The sequence below is a fragment of the Crotalus tigris genome, unplaced genomic scaffold (genome assembly GCF_016545835.1).
Source record: "Crotalus tigris isolate CLP2741 ecotype Arizona unplaced genomic scaffold, ASM1654583v1 scf7180000019100.1392032, whole genome shotgun sequence".
Classification (NCBI taxonomy): domain Eukaryota; kingdom Metazoa; phylum Chordata; class Lepidosauria; order Squamata; family Viperidae; genus Crotalus; species Crotalus tigris.
This window is the reverse complement of record NW_024097375.1, coordinates 1,291,596-1,311,360: the sequence shown is the minus strand read 5'-3', so window position 1 is coordinate 1,311,360 and position 19,765 is coordinate 1,291,596. Positions and strand designations below refer to the sequence as shown.

At 39.7% G+C, this 19,765-nt stretch overlaps 1 protein-coding gene across 5 annotated transcripts in view; it reads right to left on the bottom strand.

Moving 5' to 3' along the window:
• Positions 1–18,656: 18,656 nt before the first annotated feature.
• PCGF3 (polycomb group ring finger 3) overlaps positions 18,657–19,765 on the bottom strand; it is a 58,981-nt gene continuing 57,872 nt past the window's right edge. For all 5 annotated transcript variants that reach the window (XM_039359695.1, XM_039359690.1, XM_039359693.1 and 2 more), the window contains exons 9-10: positions 19,408–19,488; positions 18,657–18,957 (exon numbers count right to left, since the gene is read on the bottom strand). In XM_039359695.1, the coding sequence (XP_039215629.1) occupies positions 18,910–18,957; positions 19,408–19,488 (129 nt within the window). In that variant the 3' untranslated portion in view covers positions 18,657–18,909. The remainder of the gene's footprint in view (positions 18,958–19,407; positions 19,489–19,765) is intronic.

Below are 19,765 nucleotides of genomic sequence, written 5' to 3'. Positions count from 1 at the left end.
TTGGTGTACTCATTCCAGGAAGGAGATATCTAGGAGTTGAAGTCCACGAGTCATAAAAGAGCCAAAGTTGCCTACCCCTGTTCTAGGGATATAAATGCTGGAGATGCCACCTGGCTTATGAGCCATGTTCCCCTCTATACAATAGAATTATGAGGGAAATATGGACCAACTTCCACCTGCCCATGTCAACCACCATGAAGCCCCCCCCCAAACATTGGATGGCCATGGTAAAGGGCCACAGGATTGGCCTTCTCAAGACAGTAGAAGTAAAATTATTGACAGGACATACAGAATTACAGTATCCAAAAAAAACACAACAAATTATATGTGATGTCTGTTCTTAAGATGTGTGATGTCTATTCTTTTTCCTCCAGTTCATCAAGATGCTGGACATGTCAGTTATCCTTCTATAGGCAACTTAAGTCCCGAGCAATAAAGAATCAACACTGACAACCAACTTAGAAATGGCACCTTAAGAAATGGAGGCAGGGAAAAACAGCCAAAACACTGTACATTCCCGAAAAAGACATGTTACGTGTAAAGCAATTCAAAGGGTCTGTTATAAGAACGGTTAACTGATTGCTTTATTTGAATCTTAGACTGTCTGTCTGTATAATTTTAAACCTTGTGTTTTAAGTGGGAATGAGTACTTTAAAGTGATTGGCCGCCGCCTAGTTGCAGTCCGTATAAATATAAGTCAAGTAGCTGCTACCGCAGTGTTTCTCAACCTTGACAATTTTAAGGCATGTGGACTTCAACTCCCAGAACTCCACAGCCAGCAATGCTGGCTGTGGAATTCTGGGAGTTGAAGTCCACATGCCTTAAAATTGTCAAGGTTGAGAAACACTGTGCTAGAGCTTGCTTCTGTGAGAACCTAATAAAGTGCTGTTATTTCAACTCGGTGTCTTCAATGCCTCACTGTTCCCACTACACAACAACATCAACTTCCTGTTCCTTGCAATTCAGCCATGCAAATGTTGTATACAAAACAAATTACAAATTACAAAGTGAGACAAATTTATAATAAATATCCTGGGGAGAATGGGCAACCTGTGGCCCAGAACTATGTATTTTCCTAACCTTCAGCTGTGCCACCAAGAACTGTAATATTCAAAAATGCCAAACTGGAGGGGAGTGAAAAACTCCAGCCCTGTCTATCAGTATGACCTACCACTAGCAGTTTGGATGTCATTGCTCATCCCTTGTGGTTTTGACATACCACAAAAAAAAGGGACTGTGTGATCTCCATCTCCCTAAATTTTGTCCAGCAGAATAAGCTGTCTGCTTTCCTGCTCTTGGGTGATGACTCTGCTCCATCATTTCATAGCAGTTCCATCACCAAGAGATCCATTTGGTACCTCTGATGTATTGAGACTGCAATATCCAGCATCAGGAAGGCGTCAAGTTGCCAAACTGTCCTGGTATAAAATTTATAATGTTTATATATTATGGAATAGAAAAGCATGTGGCCGGGTGACCTTTGGAACTGCAGCTACTGAGTTTCTTGATTTCGAAAAATGGCAAAAGAGCAAAGGAAACCTGGTGTGGATTGATTTAGAAGTGTTTCTGAAGAAATGACTCAGCCTTCATTCCATGATAATAATAATAATAAAAAAAAAAAGCAGAGGGCAAATACAATGAGGCGTTCATCTCATTTGGGGCCAATTCCTCTTTATACATGCACAATGCAGTCAAAGACATAAGAGAGGGAAAAAGAGACTAGAGCAGGAAGATGTGGGTTAAAGCATAATTCACTGTACCTTCAGCTTGTCTGGAAGCCCATCAACTGCCAGCCTAGAGCAAGATGGAAATAAAAAATAAAAAAAAAGCTCCAGGCACAGGCCTTTGATCAGTATATGCTACAGATACAGCCGGAACAAGAGAAGCTTCTTTATGCTGCTCAACATCAAAACTTATTTTGTGAAATGTTTTTGCCTTGGACAGAGGCTCAGGGGTTTCTCTTCATTCTTCTTTCTTTTCTCACAGAATAATAAATTAAAATCTCATTCCTTTCTATTCATCACACACAGTATCAGAGAGGCGGAAGATGAGAAGTCTGAATGGAATGTACATATAACTAACTAACTAGAAGCACAGAGGATCTGAGATCCTTCAAAGGGCAAAATCAGAGAAGAATCAACTGAGTAACTTGTGAACCAAAGGATTCTCCATCCACTCTTGGCTACTCATCACCATTCACTCACTGCCTTTGGCCAGTGAGGACCTCTCAGTGTGGTTGGGATGACGTTTATCGTTTATTGGTCAAATTTGTATAGCCATCCATCTCACAAAAAGCAACTGTGGGTGGCATACAACAATAAAAAAACCCAACAGATATAAAAATATAAAAATACACATTAAAAGATAAGTATTAGAAAATGTCCATGTCATTTCCATAGCCCCATGATGGATATTAGAAAGAACAACGGAAACAGAAGCTATAAAACGTGAGGTTTTAGATGCTGCAGAACCAGATGTCTGGAATCCTATGTTCTAGTCCAGGGGTAGGCAACCTTGCCTCTTTTATGACTCGTGGACTTCAATTCCCAGCTATGCTGGCTCAGGAATTCTGGGACTTGAAGTCCACAAGTCATAAAAGAGCCAAGGTTGCCTACCCCTGTTCTAGTCTCAGAATCTTCAACCTCAAATTGACACCAACAACTCACAAGACCGGCTTTTCATCCCAAGGGTTGCAACTCTGGAGCCGTGTCATCCATTGATACAAAAGCCTGTGGATGCCTTTGAGTCTGTTTTTTAGCTCCTGGCAACTGTTAGGACTAGTCCCTGCAGATTTCTTGGTGAGTTTTTTTGCCATTGCCTCTTTCCTAGAGCTGAGAGAGGGGGACTGGCTCAAAGTCACCCAGCTGGACTTGTGCCCTAAGTGGGATTAGAACTCAGAGTCCCTCAGTTACTAGCCTAGTGTCGTAACCAAACTAGCTTTCTACAAAAACCACTGGTGAGCCAAAAATGGAGAAGAGCAGAAGGTCCAAGATTCATACCATACATACCATTAAGTATATATCTACTAAATAATTGATTGCCGCAAAACAGAGCCCCTCCCCCAAACCCAGCCATTTCACTTTGGCCACTTATTCGTCATTAAACTGTGCACTTTCTAAGTTTCTATCTAGGTATGATATAACTAGGGAATCCCATCCAATTAAGAGCTGTCTGAACTGTCTTTTTCTTTTCTCTCCTGACTGAACAGTCAACACTTCCTTTCCTTTGGTCTTCTCATTTGCTTTTCTCTTGACTTTAACTCTCTCCTTTTCATGTCTGCCATCTTCCCCATTCCGGGCCCAGAAGAGAGACTCTTATGCCAACCTGCCAGATCCAGCCCTCTTCCTTCCTTCCTTCCTTCCTTCCTTCCTTCCTTCCTTCCTTCCTTCCTTCCTTCCTTCCTTCCAGTGCCCCCAGGTTAAGCCTTGATTCCTTGTTGCCCCTTCCCAGAGGGTCCAGGAGAATCAGATTTGTTCTGTCCCCACGTTCTGAAATGGGCAGGGCTTTTCCCAAAAACAGTCTTAAATTCGGGACAAAAGGACTGAGGCCTCAGAGCAAAATGAATAGGACCTGAGACAAAATCACTGCTCTCTCTCTCTCATCCCTAACACTGATGTGCATCAGGTCGCATTCATTACATCGGCTCCAAAGAAAAAATTGCAATTGTTGAAAAAGGTAATAGCCATGAATAGAAGCCTTTCACAACTCTGACTCATCTCCCTATTGATTTGGTTTGCCGTAGTCTATAAACCTTAGTTAGAGATTTAATCTGTTTTGCTCCTTTGTTTTTATATCTCCTCTACCGAAATAATTTTTCTGATGCATCACAATGGCAGCTCAAACCAACCATTGTGTTTCATCTTCTGCCAGCCTAACCTGCGTTAGCAAACAATTTTCTTTATCCGCAATAAGGATGACCACAATTTATCCTGTCTGGGTACGAGGCACATTATACCCCAACTCATACATCTGGAGAGCACCCAGTTGGGAATGAATGGACCAGACCTTTCCAAGACAGAAGGAACCAGTATTTCCAACTCTTGTCTACTATGGGGTATCCCATACTATCTATCTGACCACTTCAGTCTTGCATGGTTGGTTTGCACTCAGTTCTGCAGATGACGAGGCTGAATCCGAGGGAGGGATCAAACATCTCAACAGTCATGAGTCCCTTCACACCCACAAGAGTTTTATGTCCACCCCACCTTGAATTCCTTCTATTCTTTTCTACCCCAATTTCCTTTGGCCATTAGTAGTTCAGATTCTTGTAGAGGGCTTAACCTTGCAATAAATCTTTATACCCATTTGAGCTGCCTGGATTTCCTGATTTCCCTGATGTTTGACACATTCCTTCAGTTAAACAACATCATCTATCAAGATCCTTTCTTTTTACTCTTCAGAGAAGAAGTGTCAGTTCCATCATCTTCAGCTTGGCCACGTGCTGGCATCCTCCCATCAAAGAGCTAGGAGGGAGGGATGGGGAACAAATGGGTAATAAACCTGTATGCATCTATTGTGACAATTTGGAAGGGGATGTGACAGCTGAGGAAGAGCAGATCTACATGGAACCAGTTTGCGCCAGGCATCTTCAAGGTCGTTTACTCCGAGTGTGGAAAGTTACCAGCATGTGGACTGGTCATGGGGAGAGCGACGGGGACTGAAGGAAATAGTTTTGTGTTGCTGCACGGGAAACTTAGATTCCATCTGACTTTACTGCAACCAGCATCTCTTGGTAAAAGTACCTTTCACTTCAACCAAATGGAGTCGAAGGCTTTTCTTTCCTAAGAGATCAAACTGGAGCAGGTCTGACAACAAGGGAGGATTCCTACTGAAATGTTTCCCAACCTCGACAGGGCTCAAGGTTGACTGAGCCTTTTATCCTTCTGAGGTCGATAAAACAAGGACCCAGAGTGTTGGGGGCAATACTAGACTAGAGAGTGCTGTAAAGTGCTATGGGGCTGTATATAAGTCTAAATGCTACTGCTACTGTTATTCCCACACCTTCCCTCCTTCCATGGGCTGAAATAGCTTTTACATGCCTGTTATCCAATCTGTGGCTCTCCTTCCTGTCTCCCAAGACCATTCCCACATGTCATTACAGGAAGCACCAACTTTTCTGTACAAATGCCTACCCTTGCGAATGATGCCCTCCCCTTCTGCTGTTATTCAAAAGAGTCATGGCAATCTGTCTTTTCAGGCAGGCCTTTGGTGAGGGTGAGTGAGACACCTCACTTCATTGCCCTTGCCAACTTATGCCTTTATTTTTTTTATTAATTCTACTCTAATGTCAGATTGTTGTGCGTCTCCCAGGGTTGTTGGAGTCAGGCAGCATATAATATGTTGTTGTCGTCGTTTCATCTTTCAGAAGGCAGCATAGAATCCTGAAGGTTGGTCTGCCTCAGAAGAAGAGGGTGGAGGTTAAGAATCTTTTGCTGGAATCCACAAGATCCTTTCTACCAATAAAGAGCCTTTCTCTCAACAAAGCAGCAGAGCCTAATTAAACATACCTACAGTATTTCCATTCCCAGGCAATATCCATGTCCTTGAGAATCCATCCTTCAATTAGAAAGAGCTGGACAATTTGTGGGGATAAAATGTATCCATCACGTGCTTTATTACTTATTTATTTAAACCATGTATATAGCCACCCATCTCACAAATGTTGCTTTGGGTGTGTACATGGATTGAAAACTACAATGTACCAAACCAGGCACAATGCCTGTAGTAACAAACAAACAATGCCAATTCGTAATGATAACATTAACCAGCAGAGCTCATCTACCCATCTGGCCCATATGCCTGGAGAAATAGGCAGGATTTTGATTTATCAATGCTTAAAGCGGGGGTAGGGGAATACCGTATATTCCGGCGTATAGGGCGACCCGGCGTATAAGACGACCCCCGAGTTCGACGCCGGGTCGCAAGACGATCACGCCAAGTCGCAAGATGATCGATGCCGAGTCGCATATAAAACGACTTTCTAGGCATGCGACTTGGCATCGTCTTATACGCCGGAAACTACGTTATTTCCGGCGTATAAGACGACTCGGCATATAAGACGACCCCCGAGTTCGGAGGCTGTTTCATCGCTCTCAAAAGTCGTCTTATACGCCGGAATATACGGTAGTTTAAGAGTAGATATATGAGCAGTTTGCCCCACATTCTTTGTTTCACCTTTAATTTGGTGGGGGGGTGGGATGAGAAACTTCAATGCTGAAAATATTCACTTTGCTGCTGGATTTGGGTATCAAACTGGCTGCATCTAACTTAGCATTTTATGGCAGGAATGGGCAAATAATTTTATTTTGAGGGCTGCATTCACTCAAGGATCATCTGATGAAGACCTATGAAATGGGAAGGACCAAAACCAAAGGAGGTGTTCCTTTTGTATGGTTCTGCTGATCTTATGGGAGATTGGGCCAATATTTTTAGTCTTGGATCCCCAGATGCATTTGGTTTAAAACTCCCCGTTATTCCTGGAAACCCGGGACACCTGGGGTCTCCAGCTTGGTAGCCACTAGTCTATACAGAGCCAGCAATGTGCTGCAACGACCAAAAAAGCCAATGCGGTCCTAGGCTGCATAACAGAAGGATACAATCAAGATCATGTGACGTGTTAGTACCACTTTATAATGCCCTGGAAAGACCACACTTGGAATACTGCATCTGGATTTGGTCGCCGCGATGTAAAAAAGATGTTGAGGCTCTAGAAAGAGTGCAGAGAAGAGCAACAAAGATGATTAGGGGACGGGAGGCTAAAACATATGAAGAACAGTGGCAGGAATTGGGTATGTCTAGTTTAATGAAGAAAAGAACTAGGGGTGACATGATAGCAATGTTCCAATAGCTAAGGGGCTGCCTCAAAGAAGAGGGGGGGGTCAACATATTCTCCAAAGCATCTGAGGGCAGTACAAGAAGCAATGGATGGAAACTAATCAAAGAGAGAACCAATCTAGAAATAAGGAGAAATTTTCTGACAATTAGAACAATTAATCAGTGGAACAGCTTGCCTTCAGAAATTGTAGGTTTTTAAGAAGAGATTGGACAACCATTTGTTTGAAATGGTATAGAGTTTCCTGCTTGAGCAAGGGTTTGGACTAGATGACCTCCAAGGCCCCTTCCAATTCTGTTATTATGTTATTCTCTAGCCAAGCAGTTATCTGAGGTGTTTAACAAAATACTGTCCAGTCCCACTGGATTTCAGATTAAAATCAAAAACTTCTTCATACAAAACATGTGCTTTCTCTCCCAAGGGAATTTTCTTGAGAAAAAAAAATTATCAGGTTAGGAAAAATAATGAATTCAGGTTTAGCAAATTCAAGTATCAAGGCATTCAACTCATGGTATCAATTGCACACACATTGTCTCTGTGGTTTATCCCCACCTTTCTTGCTGTCTGTGTACTGTTCCGATTTTAAAAAAAAATAATTTCATGGACAGATTTGTAAATTCCACTGTTTTCTCATAGAGTGGAAATAAAGTGCAACAAATATTTAGAAAGCTCTAAATGACATGTGTGTCAAAGATGACACACCATGACATTTTGGGGGATGTGCCAGCCTTCACCAACACCCAACAACTATTCTCAAAAGCATGACTCCAAAAATGAGTGTGTTTTATTCATCTTTCATTTTTTGTAATTGTTTGACTTGTTTTTATATAATATATAGCACCACAGGTGATTGGATTGGATTTTTAAAAAAAAAAATCAATAAATATGTAAATAATTGTTTCTCTTTTGTTGGGATGGGGACATGCCAGCAGAGTCAAATTAGGCATTTCTGAACGTTCACCATCACTGCTCTAAAGCATCTGAGAGCTTAAGGCATATTTCAAAGAAGCCGTGAGGGCACATTTTAGAACCAGTCTCATCCTTCACTCCATACCCCTTTTGAATGGCTAGTTAAACACACTGAATATAAAACAGGTGCAATAAATCTTGCTCAAAATGGAGAGAAAGAGATGATTTTCCACCCACCATAATAGGGCTGGGTAAATAGTTTTCCCAAGGAGTCAATGAGAACCTAGGACTGCTATGGAGGGATGAACCAATAGGGCTGTGAAGGTGCGTAGGCATACATTGGAAGAAAAAAAAAAATAGCAGTCACCTTCAAAATAGAAGCAATCCACGTGGGTAGGTCAGGGACAGCTCAAGGGCCAGATGTGACTGTAAAAAATCCAGGTCTGCATTAGAATGACTATCAACAGATTAAAGATGAGACAGCCGAGTGACAGGTCCTCAGGTTGGCTATGTGATGTCAAGGCTCCATGTTCCTTGCAATTCCAGGAAGATTAGCAGTAACAAAATAAAAAGAGAGAATCAAACATTTTAATTAATAAGAAAGACAACTAGGAAAACACAGTGCACACTTGCTTTAGAGAAAGGTCGGCAAGACTAAATATATTTGTCCAATGGCTCTCCTACCTTTTTGAAGTTGAAAGATTAACCGTCTGGAATTGAAGACCTGAGAAATGAACGCATCCTTATACAAGTAATTGGTCCACTAAAATTGATACTCGTTTCTGAGGACACCTCTTCAAAGCTTTGGGTGAAGGTCTTCTTTGGGCCTTTTATTCTTTTATTGAAGATACTGCATCCTGTGAGTTCTTGGACAAAGTGGATTAATAATTTAGTGGTTAAAGCAGCTGTTTTGCATGTAGAAGTTCTCAGGTTCAGCTCTTGAAATCTCCAGGTAAAATGGGGGAGAAGCCATATGAAATTGGGTGAGTTAGATCAGAGATTCTCTCAACTTCTCCGAAGCAGGACAAGAAGTAACAGGTGGAAGATTATCAAAGAGAAATCCAACCTATATTTAAGGAGAAATTTCCTGACAGTGAGAACAATTAATCAGTGGGATGGCTTGCCTCCAGAAGTTGTGGGCGCTCCATCATTAGAAGTTTTTTAAGAAGAAGGCATTTGTCTGGAACGGTATAGAATTCCCTGTCCGAGCAGTGAGTTGGAGTAGAAGACCTCTAAAATCCCTTCCAACTCTGTTATTGTGTATTCTAAGTCCTGGAGCACAAAAATACGCCTGCCCTGATCTATTAAGGAGAAAATGCTGCATTTATTTAAAGTTTGTCCAATTATGGTATTTCTCCAGGATTTGAAGGTTTGAATCCTTTTTGTCAGTCAACAATGCTCACCTGCCCCTCCTCTTAATCTGAAATTCTCCATTAAGTACTAATTTCATTTAGAACCGCAGCATTATAATAAACAACAGAAACTGTGAGTGTGATGGATTTTTTTCCCCCATGCCAATTACCAGCAGGTAAGCAATTTAGGAAATACACAGAATTGTTAAGACTAAAGCAACATCAAAATGTTATTAAATTATATCCCTGTATTATTCAAGTAATTTGTGATTCAGATTCATGGGAAAAGCTTGATTTGTAGATGAAAGTACACATGGAACAAGAAAGCATGTCCTTCACCCTCCCTGTCTAAAATCTAATATTCCTGTACTTTTTAAAAATCTAATTTAAAAAAAAAGAATAAAGAAAATGTGTCAAATATAATATGCGTTATACATCTGCCTTTTCAAAGCAAGTTTAATCCACGTGTCCAAATGCCACAAAAGCAGCAACGTATGTGGGAATTTCAATATAAACCTTTAGTGCCATCACTGGGAAAAAGTGGGTATCACTAGACAACTAGAGTAAACAGGAAGGTTTCAGCCTTGAGGTTGAGAATGCTGGCTTCAGCATTTTGCTTGCTACTGAAATAAATTTAGTTTCCAAAGTACGTGCTGTGTGACAGGACTCAAAAATGTACCAAGAGTGAAAGACTATATGGAGGAAAGGATTGTGAGGATGGTAGAGCTAATAGAAATTGCTCCATTGGTTTATCTGATGGGGGGGGGGCAATAATTATTTTTATAAAAGACTGGAAGCCCTCTATGAACTATATATGTGTATGTGTGTATATGTACATATAATTAAAAGAATTGAAAAATACTTTAGAAAGTTAAACTGAGAGTTTTGTATTCATGAGTGGGAAGAATGGGGGAAGGCTGTGACTCCATGCAAAAGCACAAACAATTCACTTGAGAGGGGAAGCTATCAAGGAGGGAGGGAGGGAGGGAGGGAGGGAAGGAAGGGAGGAAGGGAGGAAGGAAGGAAGGAAGGAAGGAAGGAAGGAAGGAAGGAAGGAAGGAAGGAAGGAAGGAAGGAAGGAAGGAAGATACCTCCAGAGATGCTGAGGCTGTTTTATAGGAATTACATAGGAGTTGCACAGGCCAATAATCGGCATTTCCTGATGGATCTCTGGCTGAATTCTGTTGCTCAGATTTTATAGGATCAAAACTCTTGCTTGAAACAGCTGGTTGGAATGAGAAAAGCTAAAGCAAGATCATCAGGGATGGATTTGCATGCAAGACCAGGAGCTGTGTTTCATTTTGTTACACAACGTACGGCTGTGCGGCTACATTTTACATCCCCCTTGTAGAATTTGTAAGATGTGGATCATTTTGTAAATGGAATGCTGATGTATAAAATTCTCCCTATACACTACACTGTGATTACAATCAAACAAGGTGCAAATATCAATACTTATCCTTTGTTGCCATCTTAACTTTCGTGCGTCAACTTGAGTGCATGCTGTGTATAAGCAGCCCAAACATTCAAGGGTATGCAAATTTTTGTAGAGGAACATTTTATTATTTTATTGTATGGTTTGTTCAATGATTGTGCTGTTCTGTGACATCCAATAGCTTAATTTGATTCACATTACAGTTAGAAAAAAAAGTGTTTTGCCTGATCCCTCATGTTTGTTTACTAAATGGTCCACATCTTACAAATTCTGCAAGGGTTGTATAAGCCTATGAGCAGAACTGTGCAGACCTGGACTCAGGTATTTTTTTTTTAAACGCCAAAAGCCTTATTTTCTCCAACCAATTCCAACTGGCAGATGAATAGTAAAAACAAATAGGTGAAGTTGTATATAAAACTATAATGCAGCAGCTCCATCTGTCAACATCAATGATATTGATAGGCACTGGAGGCTCTTAACAATTATGAACAATCGATTTTTGTATCAAAATGTTTATGTGAAGACTATATAACTTATGCAGATCACAAGGTTGCATTTTGTAAAATTAATGCAAAATTTTAATCTTTTTTTTTTTTTGCTCTGGGTATATTCAGCAAGAAATATTAAGCCACCATGTAGGAGAAATCAAGCATGCTATCTCTTATGGTGGGATTCTCTAAGCTTTTAAACAGTGTCGCAAGAAGCTCAACAAAAGGACTGCCACAGGTACATAGCCAATAATTTGTAGTAATTTTTTAAAAAAAATAGTTACCTATAAACCTCTTGTGTAAAGGTGAAGAATTGAGGCACAGATCAGGAAACATATATTATTTTTTTACAGTGCTAAAATCATTACTGGAATATCTTTAAAATGTATTGTGTATGCATTGCTGTGTTATCAAAAACCACCAGTGGCTTGAATTTTACAATGCCGTCTCCTGAAGTCAATGCAACCTTTAGTTTGATTGGGGAGGGGGTATTTCATGTTTTAAAAAAATCACAAAATCAAGGTATACATATGCCAAAACAGTTTTTCATCCATATCCAAGTTAAGTCAGTTAATCCAGGATCTAAAGATTCAAGATCCATAGATGGACAACTGTTTGATTAGAATCAAAAGACATAAATGTGTGTGTGTGTGAATTCTCCAGAACTTGTCAACAGGTGAATACTACAGTACAGAAGCAATAGATTGGTCGGTCAGCCTGTCCGTCGGTCAGTTGATTGGTTGATTGGCTGGCTGGCTGGCTGGCTGGCTGGTTGGTTAGATAGATGGATGGATGGATCTCAACCCAGCATTGCTGTCATTGCAGCCATGAAGTCTGCTGACAGGCTGGTTCTAATTTGCAAGCCTTATGGCTGGGCTAAATTTTGAATCTTCATAAACCAAATGCATTAGTCAACCAAATGCATGTAGATAACATTATACCAGGTTTCAGACACCAGAAAGCCCATATAGATCCCTGAGACATAAATTTGCTATCTGCCATGGGATGGATTACAGGCCGCTAGCCTAGCAGGCAGCTTTTTCATTGTGATTGATCATGTGCCATCAAGTCAGTGTCAACTCATGGCAACCACAGAGATTGTCTCCGTGACAATCTATTCCCAAACTGATCTTTCAGGTCTTCCATTAGGGCATGTTCATTGTACTGGATTCCAAAGTTATTCACAAACACAAAGAGAGATTTGTCTGTTACTTTCACACACTTGAAAAATAGAGATTAGACAACTTTTTTTTTTTGCTTTTATTACAAGCATATAATATTAATTGGCAGAACACTGAATACAAGCTTCACTATCATAAAATCAAAACAAGCAATAATTCCCAGAAAGGCTTATTCAGACAAAAACTAGCCACCAATAGTACAAAAGTTACACAGCAACACAAAGCATAAAATAAATGTAAACGTCCAATTGAAACCAAGCCAAAACTATGATTTTTTTTCCCAATACGGCAAGAATTTTCAGTCACTTTATTATGCCACATAGTAAGGATAAAGGATTAAATGGTTGCACTGGCTTATTGTCCTATAACCCTAAATTGCTTGTTTGCTATACTGATCACGGTTTTTTAAAAAAATAGGGTATTTTGGAGGGCCGTGTTATACAACGGGGATGCACAGCACATCTTAGTCGACTCCTCATGCAAGAACATGTGCCTGATCACAAAAAGTATAGGGGACAGGGTGACTTACCCATATGTTTTAATTTTTATGGACCTAAGTACAAATTTAGACACCTGCCCTTGGCAAAAGCTATTCATTCAGCAACAGATCTAGATATGGGATTCCAGATATTTACCAAAGAACTGCAGTGCAGTATGTTTTGAGTGTGTGTTTTGTAATAAACAGATGGCTGGCAGCCAAGAGGGGAAGCACATGATGCTTCCTCTACTGCTTTTCCTTATTAAATTTTCTTGTCTCTTCAGCCATGGATAAAAATGTCGGGTGGATTGCTGGGTTGCAAGACAAGTGGTGGATAGGGAAAACTGTAAAACACACACACTCCTCCTCCTCTACGTACATCACCCTTTAGGGTTAGCTATCTAAGTTCTTGGAGAATTTAGGGTTAGATACAAATTCTTGGAGCAAGTTTATTTCATATAAGTTCCACTTAGAAAGGAAAGCGTGCTTCCAAGCCCACAGTACACCTCTGAAGAAAAATGCTGTGTTTTCTGTGCACATTTTGACTACAAGGTGAAGATGTCCACTTGCAATTTTGACATGCAATGGTCTGCCTGTGTGCTTGTCATTTTATATTTTAAATCCCAAAGCACACACACACAAATATATGCTAAGTTAAGGTATCACATGAAGTGTTTAACACCAGAGCAATTACCTGAGGAAATACAGAAACAGGATTTTTCTGTAAAATACAGTTTGGTCTGCAGTAAATGCATTTCTTATGTACTGATTAAAATATAAAGTTATCAAAGAGTTATAGTGTAGATGTACAAACTGGTTGGCTTTCTCCTATTGCATTTACAGCTCAGTTTCAAATAATTGCAAATAGGTTAACATTAACTTAATGCTAGTAAGTCTGCCATCCACTGGAAAAGAAGTAAGACAGTAAATTTCCCAAAGATTAATTAAATCATTATGAAAACAACAGGAGCCAGATAAACTTTCCAAAAGCTCAAATCCAATTGAAGAAAAAAAAATAGCACCATCACAGTTTGTAATCTGATATTTAAAATTATTGTATTACTCCCAGAACATAAGAGATTGTGTCTAGAGAATTGCACAACCGCAAAGAAATAAATATTTCCAAGTTCAATGGTATCATTATGAGAAATACCAGACATACCAATGGCACACAAGAAACATTTCTGATAGGCTGCAAGTTTCCACGGTTCACATTGAAGAGGTCTTGCCAGATCACTGTTAAAATATTGCTGACAGGTAGTTCTTGCACACAGGAACAACTCCCCATTTGTCATTTAAAAATCCCAAGAAAAGGGAGAAGGAAGGAGATCCCATTTGAATGTAAACTTAAAACTACCTACATCATTTTTCTCCAAACTGCAGTTAGTCAATGCTACATTTACCATTTTAAAAGTATGCCTAACAGAAGCATGTTTCCAACCTATTGCACAAAAAGCATAAAGTAATGCTCTCCTTATCCATACAAAAACATACCATTTTTTTTAAAAAAAAAGAATAAATGGGGCCAAACTAAAATTACACTAAATGTGGCAAATATGGTAGCCAATCACTGTTCTATGTTTGTTTGCTGCTTTACAACATCTCATTAAACTTACCCAGGATTTAAGTTACAAAGTTCTCTGAGCTTTCCTCCCTTGCAGTGATGGGAAAGAAATACAGAATTGTAAAGATAACCCACGCTCTTTACATCAGACCTTAGAACAGGTGGAAAACAGGCAGACAGGTATCAGTTTTTGGTAGAAGACCCTCATTTAGTGCAAAATCTGATTTGGCCCCTCACAAAAGGAAGGAAGAAGCTTGTAAAAAACATCTCACAATTTCATTTTATATGCCCATAAATAAAGCTGGACCATCGAAACCAAAAAAAAGTAAAAATAATAATAAAAAAAATACTTAAGATGGTAAAAAGTAAGAGAGAAAAAGCTTAAAATAGAATAAATAATTTTATAAAGTTAACTTCTCAACCCCCCCCATCTTATTTAAAATTCAATATTATATATTCTGATTTCTCTATTTTAAAAAGAAAATTATACCAAGCGAGACCATCAGCCTGCCTCGTCCTGTCTTTTTGTTGCTAAAGATAATGCAACAAGACCATTTGACTGCTTTCGTTTACCAGTGGTAAGCAGTTAATTAAAACAAAGAACAGAAATTACTTCACAGTTAATTATTTATCACTTAATCAATCTAGACAAACTTAATGTGGCTGGAGTAACTCCAAGTCACTTATGGTAGAAGTGAAGACCTAAAGCCAGAAAAATCAACATAATGTTTTCCCACCCAAATCATTGTGCAACCTGCCCCTTAAAAGCTTCACAGAAGAGAGACAGCTGATATAACAAGAATCTGTTCTACTGGTATTAACCATCGTTTTTCTGATAAAACAAGACAGGCCTTTGAAACTAATAATCCCCAAAGGATGCCGTTTCCATAGGAGAAGAAATATTCTGAGAAACCGTTTAGAAGGAAAACAAAAATTCTTTTTTTAAAAAAAAGTATTTTCTGCCACCGTCGTCAGGCTGTTAGAAAATAATCATCTATGAGTGATAAAACCAGCTTAGGTGTCAACAGCTGGCTTTTTGTTTCATGCACCTGATTATATAATGTAGTAATATAGCACCATATCAAATTCAAGTGATTTAAAAACTTGCTAAGAAATGTAGCAGCGCGGGTTCCGTAAACCGCTGCAGCCAAGAGTTGTGGAGTTACAGTTTGCACCTTAATACTACTTAATCCCTCAGTTTAAATTATGCAACGGGGGAGGAGGGTGTTGTATTCTGCATTTTAAGATGGCATTGGTGGAACAATTCAGCTGTGTATCTATTCTGAGGTAGAGTTAATAGTTGCACAAGGTCATTATACCCTCTAAAGCAGGGGTTCTCAACCTTGGCAACTTTAAGACTTGTGGACTTCAACTCCCAGAATTCTGGGAATTGAAGTCCACAAGTCTTAAAGTTGCCAAGGTTGAGAACCCCTGCGTCTAAAGGTTTAACGCACTTCTCCCTAACCTGGTGTTCTTGAAATAAATGTGTTGAAATAAAACCCTGATCAAGCCCGCTGGCTTTGTCTAGAGAGCAGAAGTTTGGGAAAGCCTGAATCAAATGGGTGTTCAACAGGCTGGCTAAATTTAAGGCTCACTAAGCACTGTTAGCCAGGATGTGTTCAGATAGCACCTGGTGACCTGCAAAAGGAGAAGATGGGGAAATTTTAAAGGCTGTCCTATTTACGGCAGCCTGGCACATTTTCATACAGCCCCCTCCCCAATTCAATAAAGGTGTCTTCTTCCATTCCCTAACCATTTTATTTGTATCTCATCTGATATTTTCCAGAATAATGGCGAGCAATCATCTATCATTAGTAAGCACTTACTTATTGTACAAATTCTATATAATTAAGAACTATTACCTTTTAAGCGCACTTACTAGTAGAAAAATTTCCTGCAACACGCCCCACTTAAATGAGTGCAAATGTTACAAGAGGTGCCAGTACACTCATATTCATCTCATACAGAGAGTGGAAAATTGCTTTTAAGGTGTGTGATGTACCGTATTTTCCGGCGTATAAGACGACTTTCTAAACCATGAAAATCTTCTCAAAAGTCGGGGGTCGTCTTATACGCCCAGTCGTCTTATACGCTGGAAAATACGGTACTTTCTTTCTTTTTTCACAACTCTAGCTCACCACCACAAGACATGCGCAGAACGCTCTCTATCAAAAGGTTGCCCAAAGTTTTCCCTTTGCCCTCCATTCCCACATCCACTGCTAATGTGCAAGCTGACCCCTCGTATTTTTCTCCAACTTCTCCTGCTACTCCTTTGTTCCTTTCTTTTGATTTCCCTCTAATTTATCATTATGAAATTAGAGAAGGAAAATAGCTCAGGGAGAGATGGGCTCCTAACATACCCATGTGCCGCCCACAGGAGAAGCTAGTTGGTATTTTACAAAAACGTGACCCTTTTAACTTCAGCTGATATACAGGAAATAATCAGCATTATGAAAGGAATGCGTTTTTTTTCTCCTTCTAACAGAAATTATAAGGGGTTTCCACGGTGTGAGGACAATTCATTCTAGAAAAATGAGATCTAATAGCTTAACTGAATATGTATTATTGATGTCTAAAAATCACTGAACGGTATGAAAAGAACCCTTCTTACCTCACATTTGCATTTACTCATTTGCAATTGTTTCCTGCCCCATCCCTGTACTTATTCAGGTTTGTCCACTCACTCACACCCCTGTCATGTATCTTTTTTATACTCTGCTGAGGCTTGCTCCCTATAGGAAAGATTCCCTGTGAGGCACACCTGCAGAGCAAGGATATTCCAAAGAACAAGAAACAAACACTAGCAAATTGCTACCAATCCTGAATAATCACCATCAGAACACAAACCTCCAAATGGAAGTGACTTTCACAAAGAATAGAGAAAGTTTCCGTCTTCCTAGTGATCTCTCTCTGAAACTCAGCCATTATAACCCACTCTCGTTGGGCTATCCTCTGCTTCTGTCCAAGGACCTGTTCAATCAGCAGGAACAGAGCTAGTAAGACAGCGTAAAGGCAACCTTCTCCATCAAAGAGAAAAGGCTTGAGAAATTTAAAAAAAAAAATACCCTCTCAGCAATCCTTCTCAGCAGCAACTTCTACCCTGTTCTGGTCATATCCCATCCAAACTGGTGTCCAACGGAGGAAAAGCAGACTTGTGTTCATGCAAAGAATACTTGTGCCTCTTCATATGTATGTGCATATGGAAGAGAGACACAGAAAACATGCCTATATACATGCAACAAGGAGTATGCGCATGCATTTTTGAACACACTGGAGTATTTAAAATCAACGACGTGGTTCTCCCAGATGAAAGAGTCTTACATATCCTGTCCAGATGAAGAACAACATATATTTTGCATGGTCCATACTTGCAACACCACCACTGAATGCAACCTTTTTTAAAAACAAAAAAACAAAAAGCAACCTTAAGATATTAAAGGGAAAGCAACATTGATCTTCACACATCGTTCCCACCTCTACTTAGAGAAAGTGCACTTACATAGTCTAGAGGGAGAAATCAATCCCTTGGGGGCTGGATTTAAAAATAAATAGATTTATAGGTTAAGGCCCAAACGTACCATAGTGCCAACTAAATCCGAACACATAAAGATAGTTCAAGTAAAGAATTAGGCAAACACAATGGTCTTCTTACAGAAGCTAGAATCCAGCAGGAAAGGTGAGTGAACTCATGCTTGTCATAGAATGCATGCTCCAGCATTGGTATTGTGTGTTGTTCAAAAGAACAATACTGGAGTTCAAGTAGTTAAGGCTGCTAAAGGCTTATTTCATTTTCAGAACAGGAAATCCCCCCCCCCCGTTTCCGCCCCAGCTACGTAAGTCACACACATTACAGAAAAAGGATCTTTTCCTCCCCCGAAATGCTCAACCTTTTGTGTGATCTGATAAAACTGAAATAAAATGGAAATCACTCATTCCAATACCTCCCTCAAATGAATCAGCAGAGGAACAAAGGAGCAGAATCCAGAACTGTATCATGATAGCAAGTCACTGCCAAGCATTGCATCTTTTTTTTTTCAATGTTAAATACTATGAAGGGCTTACTGATCAATAAGATGCCCATGAGGTTTAAGAGACAGAATACCTGGTGAGGGGAGGGAGGGAGGGAGGGAGGGAGGGAGGGAGGGAAGGAAGGAAGGAAGGAAGGAAGGAAGGAAGGAAGGAAGGAAGGAAGGAAGGAAGGAAGGAAGGAAGGAAGGAAGGAAGGAAGGAAGGAAGGGCTATGTTTAAGCTAAGTTGCAAAAGAATCCAAGAGCTGCTTGGTGACAACAAATTGAAAATTATCTCCTTCCCTACATTTTAACCTATTTTGCATCTTTCAAGATGATGACCAAGAACTGAGCTACACAGAGGGAACTGTGAAGTGCTTTCAATGTCTGTAAACATCATGCTGGTAGTGTCCGTTCAAACTGCACTTTCCTTTTTTTTTTTTTTTTGTAGAAAATAGTATAAATATTTTTTTTTTACTGTCCTGAAAGTTGAGTTTAATGCATCTCTTAGAGAAATATTCAGAATGGCGGAGTGAGAAAGTACTACTGTTTTCAGGGATGGATTTTGCTGGTCTATGTCACGAGTGAATTGAGTAATGATGCACTAAGAAGGTGCCTGATGATAGTCTCTGCAAAAAACCGTCCACAAGGACAAAACAGTTCTTACAGCAAGTCCATTTTCGGTCTGTAATGTAGCAGTAGAGGTGCTTTCTGAAAAATAAATATAATTGCTTGAGGAACTCTCCGATGCAGACCATTAATAAACAAACCAACATGTTTTTAAGCTTAACCTTCATTTAGGACACTAAATGCCCACAACTGATGGCCCAGAAGACAGAGTAACCCTCAGGCTCAATATCTCAGCAGGTTCTGCGGGGCTAACCCTTGGTGGGGAAACTGGACATTTCTGGTCTGAAGATTTTGGCAGACACTATCTCTATCCTGGCCCAAAACAAAGATGTCCCAAAGCCTAGCATCTCCCTTTATTTTCCTGCCCAAGCTACAATAAAACAGTAAGATAATTTCTGACCTGCGATCATGAAAAGAGAAGGGCCACAAGGAATCAGGACATCAGTTATATCTTTATGAATGATAAAGTAAAAGTTTAGAGTTTCAAATGGAAAATATTAAGTGCATCACTCAATTATCGGTGCTCCATACCTTAAATCTCCATCTTGTAACAACTACAAATTTGAGAGTATGGTCCTTGCCCAGAATTTCTTCATTGCATAATATATCCAGCTGATAAAAGAAACAAAAGATTTATATTTTTACTAAAGAGATCGATTTAGGGGATCCAAATAATGATGCAATTAAAACGAGGTGTTTTTTTTGGTTTTTGTTTTTAATGGCATGAAATGGTAGGATACTACAATTCAAATATGGCCTCCCAGAATCTCTTCAGGTTTCTGGATTTTTCCAATACTGTAAACTCAGCTAACCAACAAGCTGCAAGCTGAATAATATGTATATTCTATCATTTAATTTGCCTGGTGGGTGGGAGATAAAATTTCAGCTT